The sequence below is a fragment of the Hyperolius riggenbachi genome, chromosome 3 (assembly GCF_040937935.1).
Source record: "Hyperolius riggenbachi isolate aHypRig1 chromosome 3, aHypRig1.pri, whole genome shotgun sequence".
In the NCBI taxonomy this organism is placed as follows: Eukaryota; Metazoa; Chordata; class Amphibia; order Anura; family Hyperoliidae; genus Hyperolius; species Hyperolius riggenbachi.
The window spans coordinates 238,547,298-238,575,139 of NC_090648.1; the positions used below are offsets into that span (position 1 = coordinate 238,547,298).

General features: G+C 41.7%; 1 protein-coding gene across 3 annotated transcripts in view; it reads right to left on the reverse strand.

The window, feature by feature from the left end:
* Positions 1-27,842, reverse strand: part of CHCHD3 (coiled-coil-helix-coiled-coil-helix domain containing 3) — a 278,284-nt gene that overhangs the window by 81,448 nt on the left and 168,994 nt on the right. For all 3 annotated transcript variants that reach the window (XM_068272640.1, XM_068272642.1, XM_068272641.1), the window contains one exon: positions 9,802-9,872. In XM_068272640.1, the coding sequence (XP_068128741.1) occupies positions 9,802-9,872 (71 nt within the window). The remainder of the gene's footprint in view (positions 1-9,801; positions 9,873-27,842) is intronic.

Below are 27,842 nucleotides of genomic sequence, written 5' to 3' on the forward strand. Positions count from 1 at the left end.
ATCTCTGAACAATCCTCCAGTCCCCCGCTGCAGTGCAGTTTCGTTACCACCAACTTGCAATTCCACGGCCACTGCGCCTGCGTGGCCCTGGCCGCGCGCATCCTTGTTCACTCTCCCGTCGCCAGGAGCCTCCTGCGCAGGTGCAGTACGGGGAAAACTCGTACTGCGTAGGATGCTCCTGGTGAGGGGGAACAGGAATGAGGAAACGCTATCAGGGCCGCGCAGTGGACAGTGACTTGCGGTAACGAAACTGAGCCTAGGCGGGGGACCGGATGATCGTTCAGGCACAGGGTGGCTGCAGTGGGCTGGCAGAAACCCCAGGTAATAATTATTTGGTGCACATTACAGATTTCCTTTAAAAGGGCATGTAAAAAACAAAAGCACTTTTACTAAAGATACCATGCTAAATATAAATTTGCCTTCTTATAACACAAAATATTTGCAAATATTCAGCTTTATGCAAGAAAGTTAGATTTACCATGATGCATCACTGCTGAATACGTCAATTAACCCTTTATGTTCCTAAAAGCAAGACACATTTCCAAAGTGCAAAGTGTGCCTATGGCCTCTGAATTGCATATTCAGGACTGATATACGATAGGAGATCTTTCATGCTCACATAAAGCTGAGTAATTGCAAACACCTTCTGTTTTAAAAAAGGCACATTTATAGTGAGGAAAGTTTTGTGAATCAAAGTTTACATGTTATATGAATGTCCTTATTCAATGCACATTTTATTATGTGTACTACCACCTTGCATATAAATTGTCATTAACTACTAAAGCCATACCAAGTACCAAGATGTTGAACAGATCAATTTTACCAACCCCAAAAAATGTAATGTAACTCTAAATGTGTACTGCCCACTGTAGACCTAGAAATGTGTGTGTTGTAGACACTAGGGGGTCTTTAAAAACAAACAAATGTTTTTTAAACAATGTCTCTAACACTTATTATAAATGGACAACTGCTGTATATATTAAATCAATGTGAAAATGAGCAAAGCAATTTTACTCAAGAACATTTACATTTTTATTAAGGCTAAACTAAATTCCTCACGTCTCTGAAATGGATGCATTAAATGGCTGAAATAGAAGATTTATTATTCATCAGGCAGAAGGCTTCATTGCAGCCAGATGAAAGGACAAATATTGAAACAACTACAGGTGTTTGTCTTGGCAAGCTCTGAGCATATGGCACATTAGTTTAATCCGCAATCCAATACAGTTGCACATGAATTAAGAGCTCTTGAAATAGACTTGCCTCATTTTCTCTCACTCAAATTCTTTAACCATCATAATCAATAATAGGCTCTGCTTTGTTGTGGCTACGAGGAACAGATGAATACATGTGCACAGCTGCTGTATAAGTAGCTCTAAAGGGTTCAGGACAACTGCAGTTCCTGCATATCAAACTTCCACAAGAACCTGCTCTTCTTTTAAGTAATATTAGAGTACTTCTCTAATGAAAAAAACAGTTCTTTCAATTAGATCCGCTAATTTCACAACTTACTCAAGCACCATGGCCATCGGGTGAAAAGAACTAGTAGAAGGTGGATTTATGCTAGATTAATGGAGGTAATGATCTTGAAGGGTCTTGCCCATAAAAATTTCTTATACTCCACATGTGACAGTCCAGTGGGACAATGTTACAATTCAACAAATGCAAAACAAAAATATGTATGGCATTCTTTTTGATAGTTTGCTTTAATTAATCTGGTGTCAAAATGAAGATGATATGCCATAGGATGGCTGTAAATTAAACAGTTCTCTTTAAAGCCGTCTGTAAAAACGTTTTCTTTTCCGTCCAAATTAGGCACCTTCCCAACCATATCTTCCTGAGGTGTACATAGAAAGCAGGGGCGTAACAACGTTCCACCGGGCCCCCCTGCAGATATACTGAGTGGGCCCCCCTCCCCCCTGGGGCCCGCTCGGAGCAGTTTTGGGGGGCTGGAGGGGTCACAGCATGAGGGGAATGCAGTGCTGCACTTCGGCAGGGAGGGGGACAGCCCCCCCTCCCTCACCTTGGGCTCTCCCCTCCAGCGTTGAATAGTTTGAGTATGCAGGCGGCGAGCAGCGGCAGATACATACCTTCCGTGCGCTCCAGCATGGACGTTTCTCCCTCTAGTGTCTGACGAGTCTTCCTTTATAAACAGGAAGTCGCGTCAGAGGCTAGAGAGAGGAACGTCCACACGTCCACACTGGAGAGCATGGAAGGTATGTATCTGCCGCTGCTCTCCGCCTGCATACACAAACTATTCAATGCTGGAGGGGAGCGCACAACTGCCTTTTAGTTCATTTGAGTCTTTGCTCCGGTGGTGGTGGTGGTGGTCACTCACTTGATGGCAGGAGGTACAATATTAATACACTTAAGATATTACCAGTCGTAGGAGGCTGATAGGAGGGGGTAAAAATCATTAGGACATTAAAAAGGATGTGTAACTAACAACTTTCCTCCTGGAATGTGCAGCCAATATGGTACATTTTAAAAGTTTTATTTGCATAATTAACAATGCGTTTTCACAGAGCTCATTACTGCTTCATCAGGTACACTGCCTAAAATAACAGTGTCATTTCAGTATCTTCAAAATAATTTGGCATATACTCAAAGCAGATCCTTTTTTGAAAGAGGACACAGCTAGGGACTCATAATGTGTCCATCAATAACACAAACCTCGCGGCCCTCAACAGAGTTTAACAATATTACATAGCTACCACGACATCCTATACAAAAGGAATTTCAAGAGCAATATTTTTAAAATTAAACATTTTCTTTCTTTACAACTTATGCAATATACATGAGAGAGAGAGAGAGAGAGAGAGAGAGAGAGAGAGAGAGAGAGAAGAGAGAGAGAGAGAGAGAGAGAGAGAGAGAGAGAGAGAGAGAGGAGAGAGAGAAGAGAGGAGAGAGAGAGAGAGAGAGAGAGAGAGAGAGAGAGAGAGAGAGAGAGAGAGAGAGAGAGAGAGAGACAGAGACAGAGACAGAGAGAGAGACCATTTGAAGAGACTTTTGGAAGCCATTTTCAGGTCACTTCCGGTTTTCAATCCGGATATCGGGGTTTACTTGGATAAAGTCCTGATTCGGATATCCGATTCGCATCCGGATAGCTGGTTCCGAATTTTGAAAAGGTGTATCCGAGCACCCCTGATTAGGATGATTCTGTTATTTATTCAGTTGGTGACAGCCTTTTAGGGGCATTTTAATATGTTTTAATATAGTGATACACTGTATTTTTTGCCATATAAGACGCTCCGGAATATAAGACACACCTAGGTTTAGAGGGCAAAAACAAGAAGAAAAAAATATACTAAACCTGGTGCGTCCATGTTCCAGTAGCATCTTGTACATGTTATCCACCAAATGGTGTCCTCCCGTGTCCTGCTGTGTGCCCCATTTTTCCCCATGTGTCCTCCTGTGTGGCTTATGTCTCCCCCTTGTCGTCCTGTGTGGCTTATGTCTCCCTCATGCATCCTCCTGTGCGGCTTATGCATCACCCATGTGTCCTCCTGTGTGGCTTATGTCTCCCCGTGTCCTCCTGTGTGGCTTATGTCTCCCCGTGTCCTCCGTGTGGCTTATGTCTCCCCCATATGTCCTCCTGTGTGGCTTATGTCTCCCCCATATGTCCTCTTGTGTGGCTTATGTCTCCCCGTGTCCTCCTGTGTGGCTTATGTCTCCCCGTGTCCTCCTGTGTGGCTTATGTCTCCCCCATATGTCCTCTTGTGTGGCTTATGTCTCCCCGTGTCCTCCTGTGTGGCTTATGTCTCCCCCATGTGTCTTCCTGTGTCCCAGCGTGTGCCAGCTCCCCGTACGTGCCTTCTCTCGGATAGGTAAGCTGGCTGCAGCTGCAAGCACAAGGGAGGGGGGAGGAGACGCAATGGGGAGGAAGAGGAGGCACACGGGGGGAGCAGGCACACAGACAGGGAATCCACAACATGGCAGCAGTGGTGGTCATTCAGGGAAGGGACTTTTCTCCATATTTTTGGGGGAGAAAAAGTTTCTTATACGGTGGAAAATACGATATTATACATGCAATTTTCCTTTTAACCTCCCTAGCGGTAGGATTCCTTCCGGATTTTAGGGTCTAAAAGCAGTACCATTTTTTCATGTGCTTTTAGACCCTAAAAGCAAGAAAAAAAAATCATACCACGAGAGAGCCTGGAGCAGCCCCTGCACATACTCACCTCCCTGGAATCCAGCACTGCAGTTCTCCCTCCGTCCTCCGGGTGGCGCTGAAACCCTACAGTGAGATTGCCGGCTGTCATCAAGTTGACAGTTCAGTGATCTCACCAGAGGGATGCAGAGCCTCTGTGGACAGGAAGAGGGATGGCCGCCAGTGTCTGGATTGCCCGAGAGGTGAGTGAGAATGCTTTCTGTGCACAATGCCCTGCATGGAACTCCTGTCAGCTACCAAGAGTGTAGCTCGGCGTTACTGCTCTGAGCTGCGGTTTTCCACCCCGGGTAGCTCTAAAGGTTACCGCTAAGAAGGTTAATGTATTGTTATATTTGTGACTATGCCAGTGAGTGGTGCCCTATTTTCTATGGGATAAGCTCTTTTTCTTTTCCTGCATAATGTTGTCTTGCCAATCTACAGTATGTTGGCTGTAAAATACTAGATTTGACGTAAACTGGGTCAACAAAGACAATTTTCAACCCAGCTCACTTACAATTCTTCTCTATAGAAGTAATCCTCATTCCTCAAGAGCCCAGAACGTTTTAAGAAACTCAAAAACAGGGAACCAAATTAGATTTTTAGGTAACTAATGTTTTGCCCAGATGGACTAAATCAAATCTTAGAAACTGTTACTGCTTAGTTTCATACTCAGTTTTGAAGACTTGTGCTGTTATATCATTCAATTTTTTTATTAACGATAATTTTTATTTATTATATTAATTGTATTATAAGTATTAGATTTATTACCATTTGACTCTTTAGTACCAGGATTATGAGCTTTACCTTATCCAAGTGGTGCACTTATTTTGGATATTAAAACTTTTTTCTTGAAGATATATTCAGGATGTATTCTATTCAGTAACCCATTTTATTTTCTAAATTCAGTATTTTCTACTACAGGAAATATTTGCAAAGTGATAACTTTTCCATGTATTCACCACATGTAACTTCACAAGGTGGAACCCATGAAGCCTACTATTCACAAAGCAATACATTTTTCCATAAGCATTCTCCCCTTTGACCACCACTAGATGGAGCTTATGAAACCTACTAAGGTAGCTCACTAACATGCACTTTGAATGAATTTAATTTGTTCTGCCCACATGCACCTTAGCACACCTTTCTACTAAATATACCTGAGCAGGGAAATTAACATGCATTTTAATGGCTTTGACCCAAAACACAGATGCATTTTGGCCAGTTAAATGAGCGATACAAATACAAAAAAAATACATAATTGCAATGAGATGCAATTGGATTGCTATGGCACATTCAAATCTGCGCATGAGTGGCAAAGTGCAGCGAATTCGGTCAGGAATGACAGGCAGCATGCTGTGCATTTACATAACATAAGCAATTATAGCTGTAGTGAAGCATACATCTATTACTGTATGCTTCATAACTCACTATATAATAATAATAAAACATAATAGATAGATATTCAGAAAGGTTTTTGCAATAAGCTTTTAATACAATTGCTTGTCTTCTATGTCTATTTTTATTCCTGTTATTAAACAAACATTGCTCGCGGTATGATATTTCAGGCACTGTGCTTGATGAAGCAGACATAAGCTTTGCAAAACACGATGTTATATTGAGCAGTCAATACGGCTCTAAAAATGTACTTTTTTTGGCTGCTCATTCCAAGGAGGTAAAGTGGTTATTTAAACTGCTTTTTTATGGTTTAAATTATTTTAGCCCCTCCTACGTACCTCCAACCTAAATAATATTTTTATTTAGTCTACCCTCTCAATTGCCTTAAAGGGAAGGTTCAGGGAGGGAGGTAAAAAATAAAAATCAATATCCACTTACCTGGGGCTTCCTCCAGCCCGTGGCAGGCAGGAGGTGCCCTCGCCACCGCTCCGCAGGCTCCCGGTGGTCTCCGGTGGCCAACCCGACCTGGCCAGGCCGGCTGCCAGGTCGGGCTCTTCTGCGCTCCAAAGCCTGGCACTTCTGCGTCCCACGCAGGCGCAGTAGTTCTGCGCCTGCGCAGTAGAGCCCGGCAGACGTCCGATGATGTCAGCGCGGCTGCGTGGGACGCAGAAGTGCCAGGCCTTGGAGCGCAGACGAGCCTGACCTGGCACCCGGCCTGGCCAAGTCGGGTCGGCCACCGGGAGCCTGCGGAGCGGCGGCGAGGCCACCTCCTGCCTGCCACGGGCTTGAGGAAGCCCCAGGTAAGTGGATATTGATTTTTATTTTTTTACCGCCCTGCTTGAACCTTCCCTTTAAAGGCAAGTGAGCAACTGAAAATACATAAACAAAAATGAAGAGAATCTTCCCATAAGGGAGGTTTGTAATAGTGTGTGCCATTGGGATGGGGGAGGGGGTAGGGGGGGGATGAGGGTCAATACTTTCCTAAGGGGTGCTGCTGCAGGTAAAAAAAACTTTTTTGGGGAAAACCATGACCTAAGTAAATGAGCACCTTTAAAACACAGGCTCAGTATGTATTGCTTAAAATATATTTTTAGTTGTAAACGCGGATATGTTTTATTTTGTTTTTGTTGTACGTGCAAGTGAAACCACTATTTTAGTTTTCAGATGAAGTTAACTAGATATCTAGTGGTAGATCACCAGGGCTTGGAAAATGAGAATATACAGTATGCAACTTTAAAAAATGTATAGAATTTTAGGATGAAAAAGCTTAAACTTCACAGCTGATTCTGAAAATAGCTGACTATTTTAAATGGTTCAATAAAGGCAGTTATCTGCAAGACCCATGTACTATATGAGCACCTCCCTGCTGGCAACATAACTAGTGAGGAATATGCCCAAACATGCTATATTGGAGATGAACCACTAATGGACTATCCTGCAAATATACTATAAAGCATCACCAGCAACAGATTTTTTTTTTCTGAGCTTACTAAGGGGTGGTACATTGAGTTCCACTCAGACACAAGTAGTTGCTCTGGGACCTAAAGTCAATCACTGGTGCTGGGTGCCTGGTTCAAATCCCGGCCAGGGCACTATCTGCACAGGCATCTCCCCATGCCTGTGTGGGTTTCCTCTCATTTTACAAAAAGCATACAGATAAGTTCCCCCTAAATTGGCCAAAGACTATGATACACGCACTACATGATACATACATAGACCCATGACTAAAGTAGGGATTACATTGTGAGCCCCTCTGAGGGACAGTTAAAGTGGACCCAAATTAAAAATACAAGATTTCAGAAATAAAATCTTTTTTCTAAATTATAATAAATAGCAGCTTTTTTTCAGCTGCATGATGACAAATATAAAATATTTTACATTTATTGGAGGAACCCCTCCCTTTCTTTCAAATTGCCGGGACAAAATCCGGCAAACTGGTGAAGTAGGTGGTGTCCAGCAATGGAGGAATTGCTAATGGGTGCCCCCAGTATAAACCTGGTTATGAAAAGAGAAGGGTGAAAAGCATGCACTGAAATGCTCATAGGCTTGAAGGAGTGTTTATTTATCTTTGTATGTGTCAGAGTGGTGCAACTAAATATTTTTAATTAAAAAAAAATGTTTGGTTTGGGACCGCTTTCAGTGAGAAGACAATATACTCTGTACAGCGCTGTTGAAGATGTTAGAGCAATATAAATACTAAATAATATTAAACAGTAGGTGAAGAGTGTCAAAACTGACTTGGGATCAGTTCTACAAAGTTTTTCCTTTTATATTTTTATTTTTGACACAAAATTGCTTCAAAGTGGACATTTGCTCCATGTTGCTATCTGCACTGCAGTGACACAAAGGAACCCCATGAACTGCTGTTTATCCCCACACTGCTGCTCTCTTAAAATCCCCACCTATGGTAGTTCGCTGTGCTATTCCTAGTAAAAAATTTAAGTATGTACAAAAATAACAGTTCCTCCAAAAAAATCTTTTGGCATAATGTCTTCTGCTTAATTATTATATCACAGAATAATAAAGCCGTTATAAATTGACTTAGATGCCCATGGGGAATACAATGTTACTGTGGCATCTGCTGTGTTTCCTGCTACCATCTCTTTAATTACAAAGGGGAGGAAAGCTAATACAAATGTAGAAATGTAATTAGTTTGTAAAAGCCCAAATCCTTGCCCAAAGCCATGTTCTTCCTGTAATATCGCATTCTTCTCTTCTTGTGTAAACTTTTCATTATGGAGGAGACATCTTCATAATTTAATAGAAATGGTTATAATGCAACTCCTGGAAATATTATTCTTACATTAGAAACAGTAGCATGTTTTAGTAATGTTCTTTTAATACAATTTGCAAAGCTCAGGAGCCCACTGAACTTGATCATTTACAGAGTGATCAATGTTAGGATCTCAGAGATAAAGCATTTGATCATTGAGCCCTAGATCAATGTTTCTTAAAGCAAAGCAGAGACAAAGCGCTTGTTAGAAGTGTATATATCTGCAAACTCATTTGCACCCACAAAAACTGGTAAAAGGCTTCATATAAAATTCTTGCAATGCTATGGTGTATTAAAATGTAAATTTACAACAAATCAAGCATTTTCTTTCTACATAAGATAGTCTATCTTCAAGGAATATATCTTTAGGCAGATACGGGGGAAAGTAAGAGACAGGACAAGAACACAGGTGATGTTTGAAGGGGAGGATCTATAGAATGGATGACAGTTTAGGAGGACACAAATGTGGGTGGGCAAAGCCCACCATACGTACAATACATTTTACATGTTGCATTTGGCAAAATAATCAAATATAATGTAAATGTATTAAAAAATAAGGTTCACTTCATAGACGTTCGTTTGTTTTATTCCTCAGTTCACAGGCGCTGATGTCCTGCCAGACAGGACCTCAAAAATAAGGCTAACCATGGCTACAGCTGCATACATACAGAAGCAGCAACAACAAAAATGATCCATGGAAAGCAGGCAATAATGGACAATAACTGCTGGCAAGGAGCACACATCACACAGCCCAGTTGCATAGGTAGAGAGGAGTGGTCTGCTCAGATATTAGACTTATGAGGCATGCAGGATAAAGGTGAGCTGGCAGTACATCAGAACAGTAAAGGTGACAATGTAACACAGGTGTGCAGAGTGTGGCAGCAGACCCCTCTATAGCAGAAGAATCACATGCCGCCGTATAGGCCCACCTGTACCTTGGTTCTCCTCCTTATCCCTCTCTCCCCCCTCTGTGTCCTTCACATATACTTGTCCACCAGCCTCACGGTGCACACACAGGAGACAGACTGCAAATTATTCCGCTTATTAGGCAACTCAGCATCATCTTAAAACTGGGCATGCAACATCCACTGCCTGACTGTCTTTGGGCAGACACAGCAATCCTCACGGCACTGTAGACACAGCCTTCCACTCATGGCAGACCTGAGAGGCAGGTTATGGAGATGTCCACGTATAAAGAGACAGGGCACAGTGCTGCACATATCTGCCGGCTTGGAATACCAGTATCCCGTACTCTAAGTACCGAATATTTTTTAACTTCTGACAACTATACCATCAGATCACTACATGCGATAAACTTAGTGAACACTGAAAAAAAGTCTCCTTCCTCGAAAACAGTATTATTACCAGACAGGTCTTAATGAATTGAGGGCACTGTGGCAGTTAGAAATCTAGATTTATATTGGACTTACAAATCAGCATGTTGAAGACTCCATGTGGATAATCTATATGGTTAACAACTTACTTGAATCGTGCCTCCACAGTGTTCGCAGCATCCTGATATTGTTCAGTGGTAACTTTATAAAACTGGGCGCTCTGTAAAGATATAAATGGAAGAACATATGAAATTCCTTCACAACACATACTCTGTTGCATTGCCATGATATACTCTTTAGTAGAGAATGTGTGGTAATAACCAAACTCTTGATGTAAGTCAGTACTCCAACATACAGTAATTTCTACTAACCATGTGCTTGAACCACCGAAGAGTTACAAATCACTTATGTTTGACCATACCTCTAGTTTGGTATAAATAGCCAAAAAGAAGCATTTGCAGTTGCTACAAATCTCTGCTACACACCACCATGTACATGGGCATGATTACCAGATTACCAGATTTATGGAGTGGGTGTTTGTAAATCCTGAGATCAATTTATTTATTTATTTTTACAAAAAGATTTTTTGCAAAGAATCAAGGTAATATTAAGAATCCCCTATGAGGAGATGGGCTAGTCCAAAATCTGTCAGCTTTTGACTACGTACTGTAAGTAACAGCAACACAGGAGACACAGGAGAAAAGTAAATTTATAGTGCATTTTAATCTGGGAGAAATGTACTACCATATTTATACGTATGTATTTTAAACTTTAGACTTTTTGGGATAGTGGTACTTTAAAGAAAACTTGTAACTTTAAAAAGTTCCCCTAGGAGGGTACTCACCTCGGTAGGGGGAAGCCCCCGAATCCTATCGATACTCCGGGGATAATCCGATGTCCTTTGCCTGGGCTGTCACGTTCCAACAGCCGTGCCCTCAGACCTTCCCTCTCCCTCTCATCTAAATATTCGGCACAAAAGGAGGGGATGGACACAGAAGCGACCCGCAGAGCTGCTCTCCTTGTGCTACGTGGAAGGCTCTGCAAAGTGGATGATCTGTTCAGAGCATCCTGGCTCCTTGCAGAAAAGTTACACCAGGTGGGTGCGTCAGAATTCTAGCGGTTTTATTTATGTAGGAAAAGCTGTCATATGTATACATTTTAAGTTTTAATGTTCTATGCAAAATGTCATTGTAAACTGTAAAGTTAGAGTACTTTTTTAAAATATTGCTCTATGACATCTCAGCATTTTCCAGGCTGTGAGGCCTATAAGATTATTCTAGCTACAAGAAGTCAAAACATTATTGTTTGTTAGAGTCCTCTTTCAAATGCCAAGGTCAAGATAAGCATACTGTGCAAAGACTGACTGGAAGCAAGTTAAATGCACATTACTGCAGCAATCTTATTTGCTCATTAATTACACATAAATATTATCAATTTAAATATGAATCAATACAGTCCTTCTAAAGAAAGAAATAATTATTGTTAAACCATATATATTAGAATTTAATACTCTGAATATATTTTAAAAAGCTGGATTCAGCAGTGAAAGTTTCAAAATACATTAGCTGTTTTCCACAAAGTTGTTTAGGCTATAATAGTTCTTCGAAATGTCAATAATAAGTTCCAAGGTTTTTGTATTGTCCCGTATTAAGGACAAATGATGCCACCTGGCGGTTTTATAGTCTTGTAAATAATATTAATATTGCTTGTTATTTATGATGAGATAGTGACATCTTTCGGTTTACATTATTATATTTATTTTATAAGAAAGACAAATATATAGAACATGATTTTATATTAAGATTTAATATGCAATTATTTCTTATATGATTGTTTTAAGAAGAATTATATAATAAGCTTTATATTTAAATTAGTATATTAGAAGCCCTGTGTATTTCAATAAGCATTGCATTACAATATCTGTAATTCACAGATTGTTTGGGTCAACATGCCCTATTTCTTGTCTGGGAAAGTACAGACACATTCCAACCTAATTAGCAGAGAACACTTTATCAGAAATGCGTCATGAATGACATTGTTTAGTCTCAATGTCTGGGGCAAACCAGCAGACAAGATGGCTGGTGACTTCCATTTTTAATTAACTGTGTCAGAAATGACCCTATATCACATGTCAAGCACTCCAAATGACGTTAATTCCCACAAGATAAGGTAATTAAAGAGAATCTGTATTGTTAAAATCGCACAAAAGTAAACATACCAGTGCGTTAGGGGACATCTCCTATTACCCTCTGTCACAATTTCGCCGCTCCCCGCCGCATTTAAAGTGGTTAAAAACAGTTTTAAAAAGTTTGTTTATAAACAAACAAAATGGCCACCAAAACAGGAAGTAGGTTGATGTACAGTATGTCCACACATAGAAAATACATCCATACACAAGCAGGCTGTATACACCCTTCCTTTTGAATCTCAAGAGATCATTTGTGTGTTTCTTTCCCCCTGCAGGTCTCATGCACTGAAGTCTCAGGCTGCTCGTTTCTTCCTGCAAACAGCTTTGCCTGTGTTTGTAATTCCTCAGTATGTGAAAGCCCAGCCAGCTCAGAGGACGATTTATTCAGCTTGTAAAAGATAAGAGAGAAGAGAGAAGCTGCCCTAATCTAAATAATACACAGGCAGTGTGCATAGAGGGGCCTGGAAGGGGGAGTTCATAGCAGACCCACAACACTGAAGAACTTGGCAGCCTTCCAGACACAGGCTTACAAGTCTGACAGGGGAAAGATACATTGATTTATTACAGAGACTGTGATAGTAGAAAGTGCTGCAGTAAGCCAGAACACATTAGAATAGCTTTTGGAACTTGTAGGATGATAAAAAACAGGATGCAATTTTTGTTACGGAGTCTCTTTAAGGAATTTATAAACAATATTATGATTTAGATATCCAAACATGATAAAGCATTGACGCATGGAAGCTTTAGCCAATCAGAACCTGGGAATTAGGGACATTCCAGATTAGGCAGCCATATTGCTTCCTATCCCTATAAAAGTAGAAACTGAAAGCTCATAGTTTGCAGAAGCCCAACAATCTCCTGAGAAGACACATGAGGCAGAAGCTACCTTCCCACAAGTGGTTCTATATGCTGAAGAGTGAAGAGATGACAGAGAATGGGTAATATGCTTAATGTTCTGGTGATTTACTTTATTAATTTTTCAGCATTAAGTTTTGTTAAGATGTTAGCAAGAAGTTTTTTAGAAGCTATTTTTATGCTATTTCTTTTAGAAGATTAGTTTTACACAACTATTATATACACAGCTATTGATACAGATGAGACTACTTTTGATCTTATTCTACATAACACAACTGTTATGTTATTTTTTGAATGTACTTAGAAGATTGATGATCGCTTGGCTATAAAGCCTTGATAAGATGGAATACTGTTAGAAGGAAACACTACTTGGAACTGTTCATATTTTGTATATATGCTGTATGATAAGCAAATACAATTTTTTATATAAAATCATATACTGAGTGCTCTGATTCATTTCAAGGTACAACATCATTCTATAATTACTGTTATACTGTAGAGGGTTCAGACCCCACTATGCCGGATTTATATGATAGCAACGCTTTAAGGACTGGTCCTTTACTGAGTTAGCAATCATGAAAAAGGCAAGAACCGCTCAGGTTTATGACAGGTGTCCAGCTGATTGACAGCCTGAGTCTAAAAGTGTGGTGCCTTGTTAGCGGCTTCTACTTTTGACTTATTAACTCTTATGAACAACTACAGTATTACTGACATCAAATCACAGTTATACATACTAATAGAACAAGTAAGACTCCTCCTATTGCACCAGTCTGCTAAGGTGCTTGAGAGGTTTCCATCCTCGAAGGCCCCAAATGGAAGAAAATCCCTGGGAAGTATTGAGCATTCTCTAATTAACCAGATCCCATTAGTAACCATTAAATTTCAGGCAAATTCCTATGGTCAGCTGCATGTCAATAATGAGGTCTGTATGATGGTGTACGCAGCAACCTTTTAGTACATCAAAGCTGAACTCTGTGTACAGTTAAACAAATCATGCTTAGCTGCTTTAAAGAATACTCAAATTAAATTTTTTACTTATGAATTTTTAGGCGTGTGCGTGGTTAGGGTTTAGCAGAGGTGTGTCTTAAAGTGTCCCTCTTTCTCATCTCAGAAAGTTGGGAGCTATGGCCGCAATAGATGTGACTGGACTCAACCTGCACGCAGGGAGGCGCTGACTTTTTTCAGTAAGTGGCTTCCCTTCAACACTTCCCTGCCAAGGATGAGTGCCCCTCTCCTCCATACAAGCGGTCTCCTCCTGCACCACTGCTAATCACTAATTATAGCCCCAGGTGCATATCAGCTGCTTCTGCCTGCACAATTGATCCTCTGTCAGGAGGACAGCGGGACCGACATCTGCATGCTCCGCTTTTCCTATTAAAATGCCAGCTCTGCCGGGAAGTGGCCCTCCTAGCCACCAGAGCCCTCTGTCAGCCAAACTGGACCCCTGGTACGCTCCACCTGCGTTCCTTGCCGCGGAACCCACCTATATTGGCTAACTTGTACTGCAGCACCTATATTGGCTAACGTGTACTGCGGCACCTGTATTGGCTAATGTGTACTGCGGCAACTATATTGGCTAACGCGTACTGCAACACCTAGAGCTGGCCTACCTATCTGGGCTGTGAAGTCGCGGTCGAGGAGTTGGAGCAATTTTAGGTACCTGGAGTCGGAGTCTGTGGTTTCACTAAACTGACGAGTCAGAGTATTTTTGATTCAAAATGAGGTTTGAGGAATTACAAAGGCAAATTGAAAAGTGTGTGAACTCTCCCAGTTTGTCTTTCAGGGAGGTAGACATGGGAATGCTGTCCTGGTGTTTGTTAAAACGGACCCAAACCAAACATTTTTTTAATTCAAAATATTTGGTTGCACCACTCTGACACATACAAAGATAAATAAACACTCTTTCAAGCATATGAGCATTTCAGTGCATGCTTTTCACCCTTCTCTTTTCATAACTAGGGTTATACAGGTGGCAGCCATTAGCAATGCCTCCTTTGCCGGACACCACCTACTCTACCAGTTTGACGGATTTTGGGAGGGGTTTCTCCAATAAAATGTAAAATATTTTATATTTGTCATCATGCAGCTGAAAAAAGGCTGCTATTTATTATTATAATTTAGAAAATAGATGTATTTCTGAATTCTTGTATTTTCAATTTGGGTCCACTTTAACCACATACATTAATAAATCTCAGCCTGCAATCTGACCACCAAATTTGTAGTGTTCGGTCACTGTGAGTGAAAGAAACTTGTACAAGTCATCATGTCAGAAGTAAAAACATTGATCAAATGTCACTGTGGGTAACCTCCCAGAATGTCCTACTTATCATGCTTGCCGTAACATTTTAGAAAATTATTTTTCCCTTCCTGTATTTTACATGAAAAACAGACTGATTCTTCTACTGGTCTTATTTTTTTAAATACTTTACATGTTGCCTACAGATTGCATGCAATGAACAAAGCTGAGGTGAAGAAGTTGAATGGGAGAGAACATGCCTCCATTTGAAATGATGAATGGCCTTCTATCAAGCTACTGTCCTTACAATGCCAGCATTCACTATAATCTTGTTTAGGCTACGATTTATCTTTGCCTAGTATAATCAATAAAGATAAACAGAACAGCTACATAGATCAATACTTTTTTTTTTTTTTTTGCATTTTCAGTTTTCACATGAAGACAAAATTCTAGCCTTAGCTCAACATTTCTTTCCTTATTTTATTTGCGTTCCACAAAGAAAAGCTAAAATCGGAGGGAACTACATTGTTCTTACTGTATTCAACATTGTCACAATGCAACTGTTTACTGGACAAAAGCCTGCATAGTATAAAGACTAGCCGTGGTTGTAACTGGAATAAAGTAAAACTCAACTTACCTCATACTTAAAGTGGATACGAAATGAAAAACTAACTATAACAAGTAACTTGTCTATATATCTTATCTAAAGTTTAGCAGAAACGGCCTTATCAGTCCGCCGACAGCGCGTACACACACGCTACTGTTGGCTAAAAGACCGCCCAGCGGACCCGTCGTTGCCTTTTGTAGTGAGTGTGCACGCACCTTAGGAGTACTTATTACTGTGATACAATGACAGCAGCCATGTTTTGTTTGTCACATTACACACAGGCATACTGATAGCATCTCCAGCCCTCAGCCTGTGAAAATCCCACTCCTCCCCTCTGCCTCTGAAATCTCTGGCTAGTAACCTCTTCCTCCTCCTGCCCAGACTGAGCTCCCATAAGGCCCTGCTACAGAGCCAAGGCTCTCTGGAGAAGCTGTGGGCGAAGCTTGTTTATTTTATATGGAATTAGAGTATTAAAACAAAACAAAAAAAGTATTTGCCTTGAGGAATGTCCTATAAAACTATATGTAAGGAGCAGAATTATGCAATGAGTAAAAGTTTATCTCGGATCCAATTTAAAGGACACATGAGGTGACATGATGAGATAGATGTGTATGTACAGTACCAAGCACACAAATAACTAGAGTACACACAAGACAGTCCGTGCACCGCTTCCTTAAGCCACATTTATTTCTCCATTAGTTCACATCAGCGGGTGGATGGGCACAGATACAGTAGCCACTTGTGCTCATGTACATATAAATTGTAACGATCTGACCTGTGCCGTGGACGGGTGCGGGAGGGTGACCAGGGATGAGAGGACTGCGCAACAGCCGTTTCGCGCCGGTGTGGCGCTTGTTCACGTGCAGGTGTCCTTGGGCGAATGGCGGCGTGTACGGGCTTCCGTGATGTTACTCGGAAGCCCCGCCCATCACGCACACCATTGGCTCCTGAGTGTTGGGTAGTGATCGTGCGTGAGGCTAGGGGGGGGAGGAGACCGGGCTGACACGTTACAGTGGTTTGGTGGTTGCTATGCCAACAAAGGCACGCATGTGCATTAACAACAGATCGCCGTAACATTGCGCTTTAGAACTTGTGAGCATATTATCAATACCTTGTGGCTGTGCCCAATTACGTAATGTGTGTCCGTGCAAACCTCTTTCAATATCTTAAACCTTGAAAACTTGTGCATTCCTTGTACCTTAATAAGAGACCGGCTCACACCGGGCCAAAGTGACTATCTGAACTATGCCTCAGTCTCCGCCTGCTTTTTACTTAAAAGGACAACTTTTATTAGACTACTTATCTAAAAACACCCTAATACCCTTAATTAAAATCACTGTGAGGTTGGGAAGGGAGATTCATGAGTAAAGAGACACAAACCTCTGGACAAATTTCTTAAACACTACATTGTGTGATCCCCACCCCCTTCCTAAATCACCACTTTCCCCTTCTTGGAACATTCCAATTGGCACCCTTCCATTCTTGGTGCCAATATTGGGGGGTGGAGAGGGGGGGGTGGAGAGGGGGGGGGGAGGGGGAAGAACCCCTACTTGCGCCCATAGGAGAGGGCATATACATTATACCGCTCATTTTTATAAGGGGATCCTTTGGTGACAGCCAGAGGGCAGGATTGCATATACTTGGAAAATGGGAAGGAAAAGGGGAAGAAGGGAACGGGGGACCTCTGGTATATCTCCAGGAGCATTGAACCCCCCTACATCTTGGGGACGCAATGGATATGGAGGCAGTGCAAATGTGCGATGGTCTCGTCCCGAGGAGGGGGGAAGAACAAAAAGGACGCCACCGGGGCATACATATCATCCCCAAGCGGCGCCCCCCCCACACACCCCCTCCAAAGGGACAAGAGTGGGGGCATGACCTCCTCCTCTCCTGTGGCCCCTGGGCCACATTGCCATCCACAAGCTAAAAGCACCTGCCTCACCCCAGCGCATCCCCATCGGTGGTACTCCCACCCATCTGTGCCCCAGGTTCCTGATGCATCACTCTTTGGGCCAGGGGCACATTAAGAGGGGGGCGCTCCTCCCTTCCCTTCTTTTCACTTCCCTCCCCTGTAAATAGTGGGTCCTGAGAAAAATGTACTACTGTTCAGGAGCGCCCCCCTCTTAATGTGCCCCTGGCCCAAAGATTGATGCATCAGGAACCTGGGGCACAGATGGGTGGGAGTACCACCGATGGGGATGCGCTGGGGTGAGGCAGGTGCTTTTAGCTTGTGGATGGCAATGTGGCCCAGGGGCCACAGGAGAGGAGGAGGTCATGCCCCCACTCTTGTCCCTTTGGAGGGGGTGTGTGGGGGGGGCGCCGCTTGGGGATGATATGTATGCCCCGGTGGCGTCCTTTTTGTTCTTCCCCCCTCCTCGGGACGAGACCATCGCACATTTGCACTGCCTCCATATCCATTGCGTCCCCAAGATGTAGGGGGGTTCAATGCTCCTGGAGATATACCAGAGGTCCCCCGTTCCCTTCTTCCCCTTTTCCTTCCCATTTTCCAAGTATATGCAATCCTGCCCTCTGGCTGTCACCAAAGGATCCCCTTATAAAAATGAGCGGTATAATGTATATGCCCTCTCCTATGGGCGCAAGTAGGGGTTCTTCCCCCTCCCCCCCCCCCCCCCCCTCTCCACCCCCCAATATTGGCACCAAGAATGGAAGGGTGCCAATTGGAATGTTCCAAGAAGGGGAAAGTGGTGATTTAGGAAGGGGGTGGGGATCACACAATGTAGTGTTTAAGAAATTTGTCCAGAGGTTTGTGTCTCTTTACTCATGAATCTCCCTTCCCAACCTCACAGTGATTTTAATTAAGGGTATTAGGGTGTTTTTAGATAAGTAGTCTAATAAAAGTTGTCTTTTTAAGTAAAAAGCAGGCGGAGACTGAGGCATAGTTCAGATAGTCACTTTGGCCCGGTGTGAGCCGGTCTCTTATTAAGGTACAAGGAATGCACAAGTTTTCAAGGTTTAAGATATTGAAAGAGGTTTGCACGGACACACATTACGTAATTGGGCACAGTCACAAGGTATTGATAATATGCTCACAAGTTCTAAAGCGCAATGTTACGGCGATCTGTTGTTAATGCACATGCGTGCCTTTGTTGGCATAGCAACCACCAAACCACTGTAACGTCACAGCCCGGTCTCCTCCCCCCCTAGCCTCACGCACGATCACTACCCAACACTCAGGAGCCAATGGTGTGCGTGATGGGCGGGGCTTCCGAGTAACATCACGGAAGCCCGTACACGCCGCCATTCGCCCAAGGACACCTGCACGTGAACAAGCGCCACACCGGCGCGAAACGGCTGTTCCGCAGTCCTCTCATCCCTGGTCACCCTCCCGCACCCGTCCACGGCACAGGTCAGATCGTTACAATTTATATGTACATGAGCACAAGTGGCTACTGTATCTGTGCCCATCCACCCGCTGATGTGAGCTAATGGAGAAATAAATGTGGCTTAAGGAAGCGGTGCACGGACTGTCTTGTGTGTACTGTATATGAATGATGATTTAAAGCAAACCTGTATGCACGCTTCCTCACACAAGGATCCAAGTTACAGCAAGGATTAGGACGGGGTTGTCTAATATATATGGTGCAGCAGACCCAATCATCCCCCCCTCACTGAGTGCCGGACAACCAGCATCTTTTGTGTAACACAAATAACTAGGCTATGTTCCTTTTTTCTTTCTCTGCCTGAAAGTTAAACATCAGATATGCAAGTGACAGTTTCTGTCAGAGTCGGGACCGGGTCAGACTATAGCATAACCCTCACTGATAAGTAATAAGGGTAAATAATTCATAGATTTCATCTCTGGCATACTTAAATGAAGGTGTCATTGAGCAGGGACAATGAAACAGAAAATACTTAAAACCCAGATTTAAATATGAAATAAAACTGTGGGATATCTAAAAAAGTAACTTTTAGGAGAAAGAGGACAGATACAATTGTTTTTCTCATCAGTTTATTTTCACTTTGGATTTCCTTTAAAAGTGTCCACGACACACTACAAAAAGTATGGGTTCATGGTTGATCTTTTATATCTCAACTGTTCTCTATTACTGTAGGTTGAGACTAACCTTAGCAGGATGCCAAATGAAGAAATGCATTTAGAAATGATCCAAATCCTTTCAGTTTTTGTAGTAACATCAAGTTGAACTCATTTCACAAGTATTTTTTTCCTCGTCAAGCAAAACTCTGCACCCTATCGCTGACAAAGTGTAAAAATTATTTAAAATACTTTTGGAAATTTACAAAAAAAAAAATCAAAACCCACACCTGTAGCAATGATTAGATTGCTTTAAGTCGTCTCAAGTATGACATGAAAAGAGTTAGTTAGATACCTATATTTGGGGATTTTTAGTTCGCTTCCTCAGACCCTATAAAGTTATGTCATATTGCATTGAGATCAGCGGAAAGCTATTTACCACGTTTTTCTTGAGTTGTTCAACAGGATCTAAGGGTGCATACACATCCAATTTTGATTGGCCAATCGGTCAATCATTAGCCAGTTTTACCACCTCCATGTAATATGAGGGCCAACAGATTTTGAATACTATAATCAGATTGTGTAGGTAAGTGCTCACACTTCATGGATGTGATAAAATTAGCCAATCAAAATTTGTTGTGTGTACCAGGCTTAAGTCGAGGCTCTGACTAAGTCACTTAAAGCGGACCCAAACCAAACATTTTTTTTAATTAAAAATATTTAGTTGCACCACTCTGACACATACAAAGATAAATAAACACTCCAAGCCTATGAGCATTTCAGTGCATGCTTTTCACCCTTCTCTTTTCATAACTAGGGTTATACTGAGGGCAGCCATTAGCAATTCCTCCATTGCCAGACACCACTTACTCCATCAGTTTGCCGGATTTTGTCCCGGCAATTTGAAAGGAAGGGGAGGGGTTCTTCCAATAAATGTAAAATATTTTATATTTGTCATCATGCAGCTGAAAAAAGGCTGCTATTTATTACTATAATTTAGAAAATAGATTTTATTTCTGAAATATTGTATTTTTAATTTGGGTCCACTTTAAGTATATTCAATGTGTTTTTCCTAATCCACTACTGAGGTCCAGACCTGAGGTCCTAAGAAATGTCTTAAGAAGATTTACACAGCCAGGGTACTTTTGCACTTTGCGCTAATTACCTTTCCCCTGACTCTTAATTTCTTGCCACAAAACCACAGAACATGGTGCTGCCACCACCAAGTTTGACAGATTGGTACTGTGCAAGGTCAAAGAGTTTTAGGGCTTGTTTCCACTATTGCATTGCGGAATCACCAGCGAATCACCGTAGGCAAAATCGCATGCGTGTGCGATTTCGCATGCGTTTTTGCCACGATTTCGCATAGGGTAGTAAGTATGCGATTTTAACCATGTCACTGCCTGTGTGAAATAACATGGGTACCTATGTGAAATCGCATGCAAAATCGCGGCAAAAACGCATGGGAAAACACATGCGATTTCCCTATTAAATACATTGTGTGCGACTCGCCTGCATTCCACACGCAGGCAAATTCTGAGGGGTATGCCGTGCAAATTTTCCCCGCACACAAAAACGCTCCGCACAACGCACAAGTGGAAACAGGTCTATCCACTTGTATTGGCTGTGCGAATCCACATGCGGACAACGCATGCGGATTCGCTATAGTGGAAATGAGCCCTACAGTAATTTAGCTCCCTTTTTAAAGAACAAGCGACACCCATGCTAACCTAGAAATAAAAAACACATATATAAGTAGATAAATACTACTTCTACTTACATAACAGATGTATTGTGCTATCCATGTAATGATTCCTGTGAATTTTACAAAGTAAAAGCAGAAAATCCTAGTCTAGGCAGTGGCCATTTTGCCAAGCTAACGCTGACATCATATCCTCCCTGACTCTTGTTCCCCCCCCCCCCTCCCTTCTTTTGTTCATTGTGTATTCATTAGCTGCCCTCCTCCCAGAGTCTTTTTTTTTATTTACACATCCAATCACTCAGTCACCTCAGCCTTGCTTGTAAACACAAGTGATCAGCTAGGCAGGGAAATAAATGGAAGAGGAGGAATATATTATAGATAAAAAGAACTCCCAGCATTCAAAGGAACTCCCAGCATTCAACTTTTTGGCACTGTTTGGCACTAGGGCCAGTGCTCCTAAAGTATGTGATAAGTACAAAACATAACAGCAGAAAAAGTTTTGTAAGTTTTGAATGCAGGATTAGCATCTTTGTCACTTAATAAACTCAGACCAGTTGCTGTTGAAATTTGATTTTTATGGTGACAATACCGCTTTAAAAACAAAACTGCCTCTAACTAAGACACTCCTCTCCCATTTCCTTCGATTGGCTGGGTTGCTTGACTGTTCTTGCCAAACCATTATTGCTATTCTATTAAATTCAAGGAGCAGGGCACTGCTCATTTGTATCCTCTCCTTCCCTCTCCATTGAACAGAACAGGCTCATCAGCCAAGAGCCAAGCAGAGTGTCACACATGATTCATTCCAAAACTATCACTAACACCATTATGTTTGGCCACAATTATATAAAATATGCATAAGGCTTAAGTACTGTGGACAATTTCTTCATCCACCTGGCTTGATTGTTGCTCTGATGCATGCTGCCCACTGAAGTGCATTATATGAGTCAATTATGCCAAAATAGAAAACATACACCTTCTCTCCTGAGAGATGTAATTCCATGAGTTACAATGAACTTAGACTCTAATGGTGGCCACTAATGATCCAATCTTTTTCATCCAATCTTACCAAATCTATGTAGTATAAGGGTAAATTGAGTAAATATACTGAATGGATACTTCAGGCAGTTACCTTATATTACATATAAATGGTAAGATTGGATGAAAAAGATCGGATCATTAGTGACCACCTTAACACTCACGTGCACAGATCATCCTGGGCAAGCATGAAAACCAAACATGATTATTTACTTTAGGACTGTTGCAGTTAAAATCTATGACCAGTATGTGTCCCGTTAACTCTTGACAGGATGTGGATTCTGCCTTTATAACACATGGCCAACAGTAGAGACTAAGTAGTAGTGATCACTGACATCTCATGTCCCGTGTCGACTGGCTCCTAATCATGTAATCTCTCCATCACCACAATAACTGTATTGCTGTACGGATTGCATCTGCTGCCAGAGACCGCTGATCAAATGATCACTGGAAAGATAGTAGTGTAGATGCTAAAATAAGGTTACTTGTCGTACCAAATCATGGCTGACACAGATCTATGTAAATATTTTTCCATTGCATTTATTTTTACAACTCGGGCAACTCTGTGTTACTGGGCATGTTCTACATCTGCCCAGTGTGGCCACGCTGGTTCACAGATGGGAGCACAGCAGTGAACTTCCACTTATCTACTTTGATAAGCATCAGACTTTCTCTACTATGGATCTCACAGGTTTGTTTTAATTTTCTGCTCTAATCTTTGTGTTTCGAGCTCTCACAGCAATCAGAAGGTCATTCTGACAAACTTTCTCTATAGCTTTATAGACACCATCGTAGTGGAACATCTGCCACTTCAACGAGCAAAAACTGAGCCATTGGTAAACTTCTTAGCCTTGCTTCAAAAAGGCTTCTTTCCATTTTCCTAACTGCAACCATACGTTTTCTTGCTGCTCCCAAAAATCTAATCTGGCTTTGCCAATTTCTAAAATCTCAAAGATATATTTTATCACTGCGTTTACCATTTGTCTCAGGCTCTGCTAGATCAGGAGTAGTAGTATTTACACCTTTCCTGTTGCCAATTTGATAAGCTTCTTTGATTCTAGTCATTCCTCTCAGTTTAAACATATAAATGCATGTATGGCTTTAGATCAGCTTTAAAGGAAATAAAGAGCATATCCCGTCATTTCAAAAATCAAATGTGCATTTTAAAAGGAAAAAGGCATTTACTTGAATAATAAGGACATAGTGATGATGAAAAATGTAGAGCATAAAGAATGATGAGATACTGCGGGTAGAGGGATGGTTTCCTGGACAGAATATCCTTGGATATAAGTAATTTGCTCCTTTGACAGGTGAAGATTTGACATCCTAATATTGGCAGGAAATTGTCTAATCTCACAAAGTCAGGCCAGCAACCCCCTAATCAGAGTGTCATACTCCTTAAGAGGGGAATGATGCACTGTATCCCCATAAGTGAAGAGAAAACACAGAACTGCATGTGTCTGAAGTACACTGTGCCACAGGAACAAAACATCACAGTAAGGTAGCAGGAAGGTAAACATAAAATTATTTTCATTTCAGACACAGTTACCTCTATGGTTTATTTAAATATAATGGGAAAAATGCTTTTGCGCATATCAAGCAGGAGGCTTAATTGTGTAATACACACCTAAAAATTTCAATTCATGCGCAGTACTACTGCCTATCCTGTTCTGAGCTCTGCTCTATTTATTGTCCAGTGCTGCATTACATGTTGGTGCTTTATAAATACAATAAATACTGTATCACCGTCTTACTTCCATGCTGTCGTCTATGCAGCTTTGGGCTCTTTTAGATGCATATATCCAATAATTCAAAAGTGCATTTACAGATGCTGCATATTAAAATTGCTGGTGATGTAACTAAATCTAATTCTGCCTGTGATATACTGTATATATTTATATAATTCTGCCCATGATGTTATCCCTTTCCAATCCTATGTTGGACTATGTCAAACACTGGCTTTTTCCTCTATAGCAGGGGTAGGGGACCTTGGCTCTCCAGCTGTGATAAAACTACAAATCCTAGCATGCATTTGCCTTTATTAATATTGAGTGTGGCTGTCAGACTCCTGCAATGCATTGTGGGACTTTCTTAGTAGTTTCTTAACAGCTGGAGAGCCAACGTTCTCTACCCCTGCTCTATAGGTCTATAGGTCCAATGATGGACATAGTCCGATATAGGAAAAAGTGGTTGCTGCTAGATGGCACTGAGGATGATAAAATCTGGCACAATGCAACCCTCTTCAGATCAAATTGTCAGACTATGTCTGACACATTGATTTCGCCAGCGGACTCGTCCCCCCCCCCACCCATCCACCACCGCAGTGCCACGTAATATAAATATTACTTGGGCACATTTGGGCTTAGTGTAGAGGTGCCACTGCTTGGATCTGGTCCAGCATGGCCTCTACCTTTTGGATAAAAGGGCTGGACAAAGAACCTTCTCAGCGTGCTGCGTAACAACGAATTTGTGTTGGCACACGTGCCAGGGGAGTGGAGCTACACCTTTTTAGGGCAAAAAGGTAAAGACTCTCCAAATCACTGCCGCCAATCCTTTTCCCTGATCATCCATTTCCCTGCCAGCACCCACAAAAATATTAAGTGCTGGCGGGGAATGTTGGTGATTGGGACAAAGGATTGAAAATTGTTAATATTTGATGCCTGAAAGTAACACCACCATTGCCTTTACTGCATTTTAATTTTGCCAATGATATGACTATTTTTATTCTGCCAGTGTCACAAAACTGTAAATAACTCTGCCAGTGGTGTAACTCCAGCTCACTCTGCCAGCGGCATGACTTCTTATAACTCTGCCAGTGGCAAGACTGCATCTAATCAGCTGGTGGCATGGCTCCCATCTAACTATACCAGTAGCATGTCTGCATGTAATTCTGTTGGTGACATGGTTGCATCAAATTCGGCTAGGTGGCAGACTGAATCTAGTTTGACAAAATTTCCACAACTAATTCTACCAGAGGAATGCCTGCATCTAATGCTGCCAGTGATGGGGCTGGATTTTATTTTGCTGGTTTAGTCGTTTCACCAAATTTTATTAATAAACGGACTGCATCTAAGATAGCAACTTAACTTTATCCCAGCGATACGGTACATAAATCCTCAACACCTGCCAATAAATCAGTCAAACCATTAGTGGAAGACCTGCAGACACGCGGGTGCTCACAGTTGCAAAAAACAGGTGGTCGCCACCAAAACAACCATATAGGGTTTAGTACTCTTGTTAAACACAATTTTATTGAACACAATGGCTGTTTAGAGTGGTGAACTTACTTACATTGTGTGCCCCTATAACGAGGACCCAACTGTAAAATCTCACCTCACCTCAAGTGTATGCAAAGTACGCAATATAAACAATGTAGTGCAAGAAAGATATGCCCAGTCTCTCTTCCCTTGCAGTATTGAACCCCTATTTGGCTGTGTGGTGGCAGCCACCTGTTTGTTGCAACTTTGAGCACAGACTCAAGTAATGGTTTGACTGACTGATTGGCAAGTGCTGAGGATTCCTGTACTGCAAACTCTGTTCCGATTGTGGAGTGGTTACCATTGGCTGCTGCCTGGATATACATTTACTGTCATGGATTGAGAGCAGCGCTTGTGTATACCTACTACATTCTCCCAGTGATAGTTATGCATTATAATAATTCCACAAATAAAAACTTTACTTTTTTCCCCATTTCTATTCATAACTATGTAAGGGGCACTAGTTACACCAAGTTTCAACAAAACCTGAGAGGTCAAGGCAGATTTTCATACAAAACTGTGATTTGACATGGAAAGACTTATGTTAATGCATCCAGATGTTAAAAAATGTCAGTTTAATTACTCCTTATGAAATACACAGAAAAACAACATCTGTGAAAATGCAGGGAGGACTGAAATCAGTGAATGTGAAGTAGTTGTGAGTGATTCCAGCCAGTCCTATCATACAGTCCGTCCTGCTAATCATACCTTCCAGTCCCCCTCCTGCCCGTTCTACTTTCCCATTCATTCAGTCAATCCTACCTTTCAGTCTGTTCTGCTATTCCTGCATCCCTGTACGTCTTAGAAGTCTCTACCTTACATTCAGGCTTACCAGCCTTACCTGTCAAGTTACTCCTGCAAGATTTCCTGCCCCTCCTTCCTACACTATGGGATTCACCAGCCTAAACTTCCCATCACCGGTTGGGCAATCGCAGGGGTGGTGACCTAGCGTCCACTGGCAGCACAGTAGTCTGTCACCCACTATGGGTGATTGCACATCATCCCTTGCGGGGGTGGGGGGTGCTCTGGTGTCCTGTGAGTGCCCACCCAAACCACCAGTGCCAGGATCAACAAGGCCTTGACAATCAATGTGCTTTTAACCGACATAAAAGTCTAGGCACCTTACCATTCTAGTCCTTAAATAATAAGAACTCAGTGGGAAAAATATATCCAAATCGTCTATCCAGAAGTACAAAACTAACTATGGGTACACTACCAATTTTATACTGCACAAAAATGACAGCATCATTTTGACTCAGTTGCGCACACACTAATAAGTGTCCATGTTTATTATGTCCAATGAGTTACCTACAAGCTGTTATCAAAAGCTTTAGCAGCCCTAAGCCCTGAAGACAGAATAAAGCTGCTCTACTGCAGAGATGGACATGGTCTTTAGCTTTGCAGAAAATCCTGTCACATAATAATCGCAAAACTTTATTTACTTTAATGCCTGACATACAGGGTGGCAGCAGCTCTCAGCTTTAGATAAAGTACATTGTTTTGTTGTCTTAACTGTTCGCTTATAATCCTCAACTGTCACAACAAATAATTTTTGTTAACTCTTTCCAATCCCTTAAAAAAGGACTTCATGTTAATGGTTATCTATGCTTTTAGACATTAAGAGGGTTGGGGTGTTGGTTGAAGACAAAGATATGTAGAGAAATGAAAAAGAAGACATGTTTTTGTGCTATGTATGAATTCTGCATGCATTTGCAAAAATCACGTTTATATCCTAATCTTAACATAGCCACTGACAATGATGGTATTATTTAAACATGCATGGATGATAAAATATGTGAACATGTAGTTGGCTAGAAACAATAGGAATGTCCTTCTACCACAAGTACTCCCTCTTTCCACATCTCTCCCTTCAGGTTTTCTTTTTCATTTCTCTACATATCTTTGCCTTCAACCAACACCCCAACCCTCCTAATGTCTAAATAAAAACAATAATCAAATGTATCACCAAATTATGCATGATGTTAGGAGTTATGCAGCTAGACATTATTATGGCACATCTTTCACTGTAACCCAAGCATAGACTGGCATCCAATGCATGGACAGCACCTGAGATCCATGTCCCAAATTACTCAAGTTGATAGACCACTTACTTCAATGATGCTGGTGTGCTGAACCAGAAGAAACAGAGAACTGATGTTCTTTGGATGTGGGAGAAGTGGCCCTTCCTTTCACTGTATTCAGCCTGGTCTCTAGAGCACCCTAAAGGAAACCTGAAGCAAGAGTTATGTAGAGGCTGGTGAATTTGTTTTCTTTTAAACAGTACCAGTTGACAGTCCTGGTGGTTGGTTGAGCATC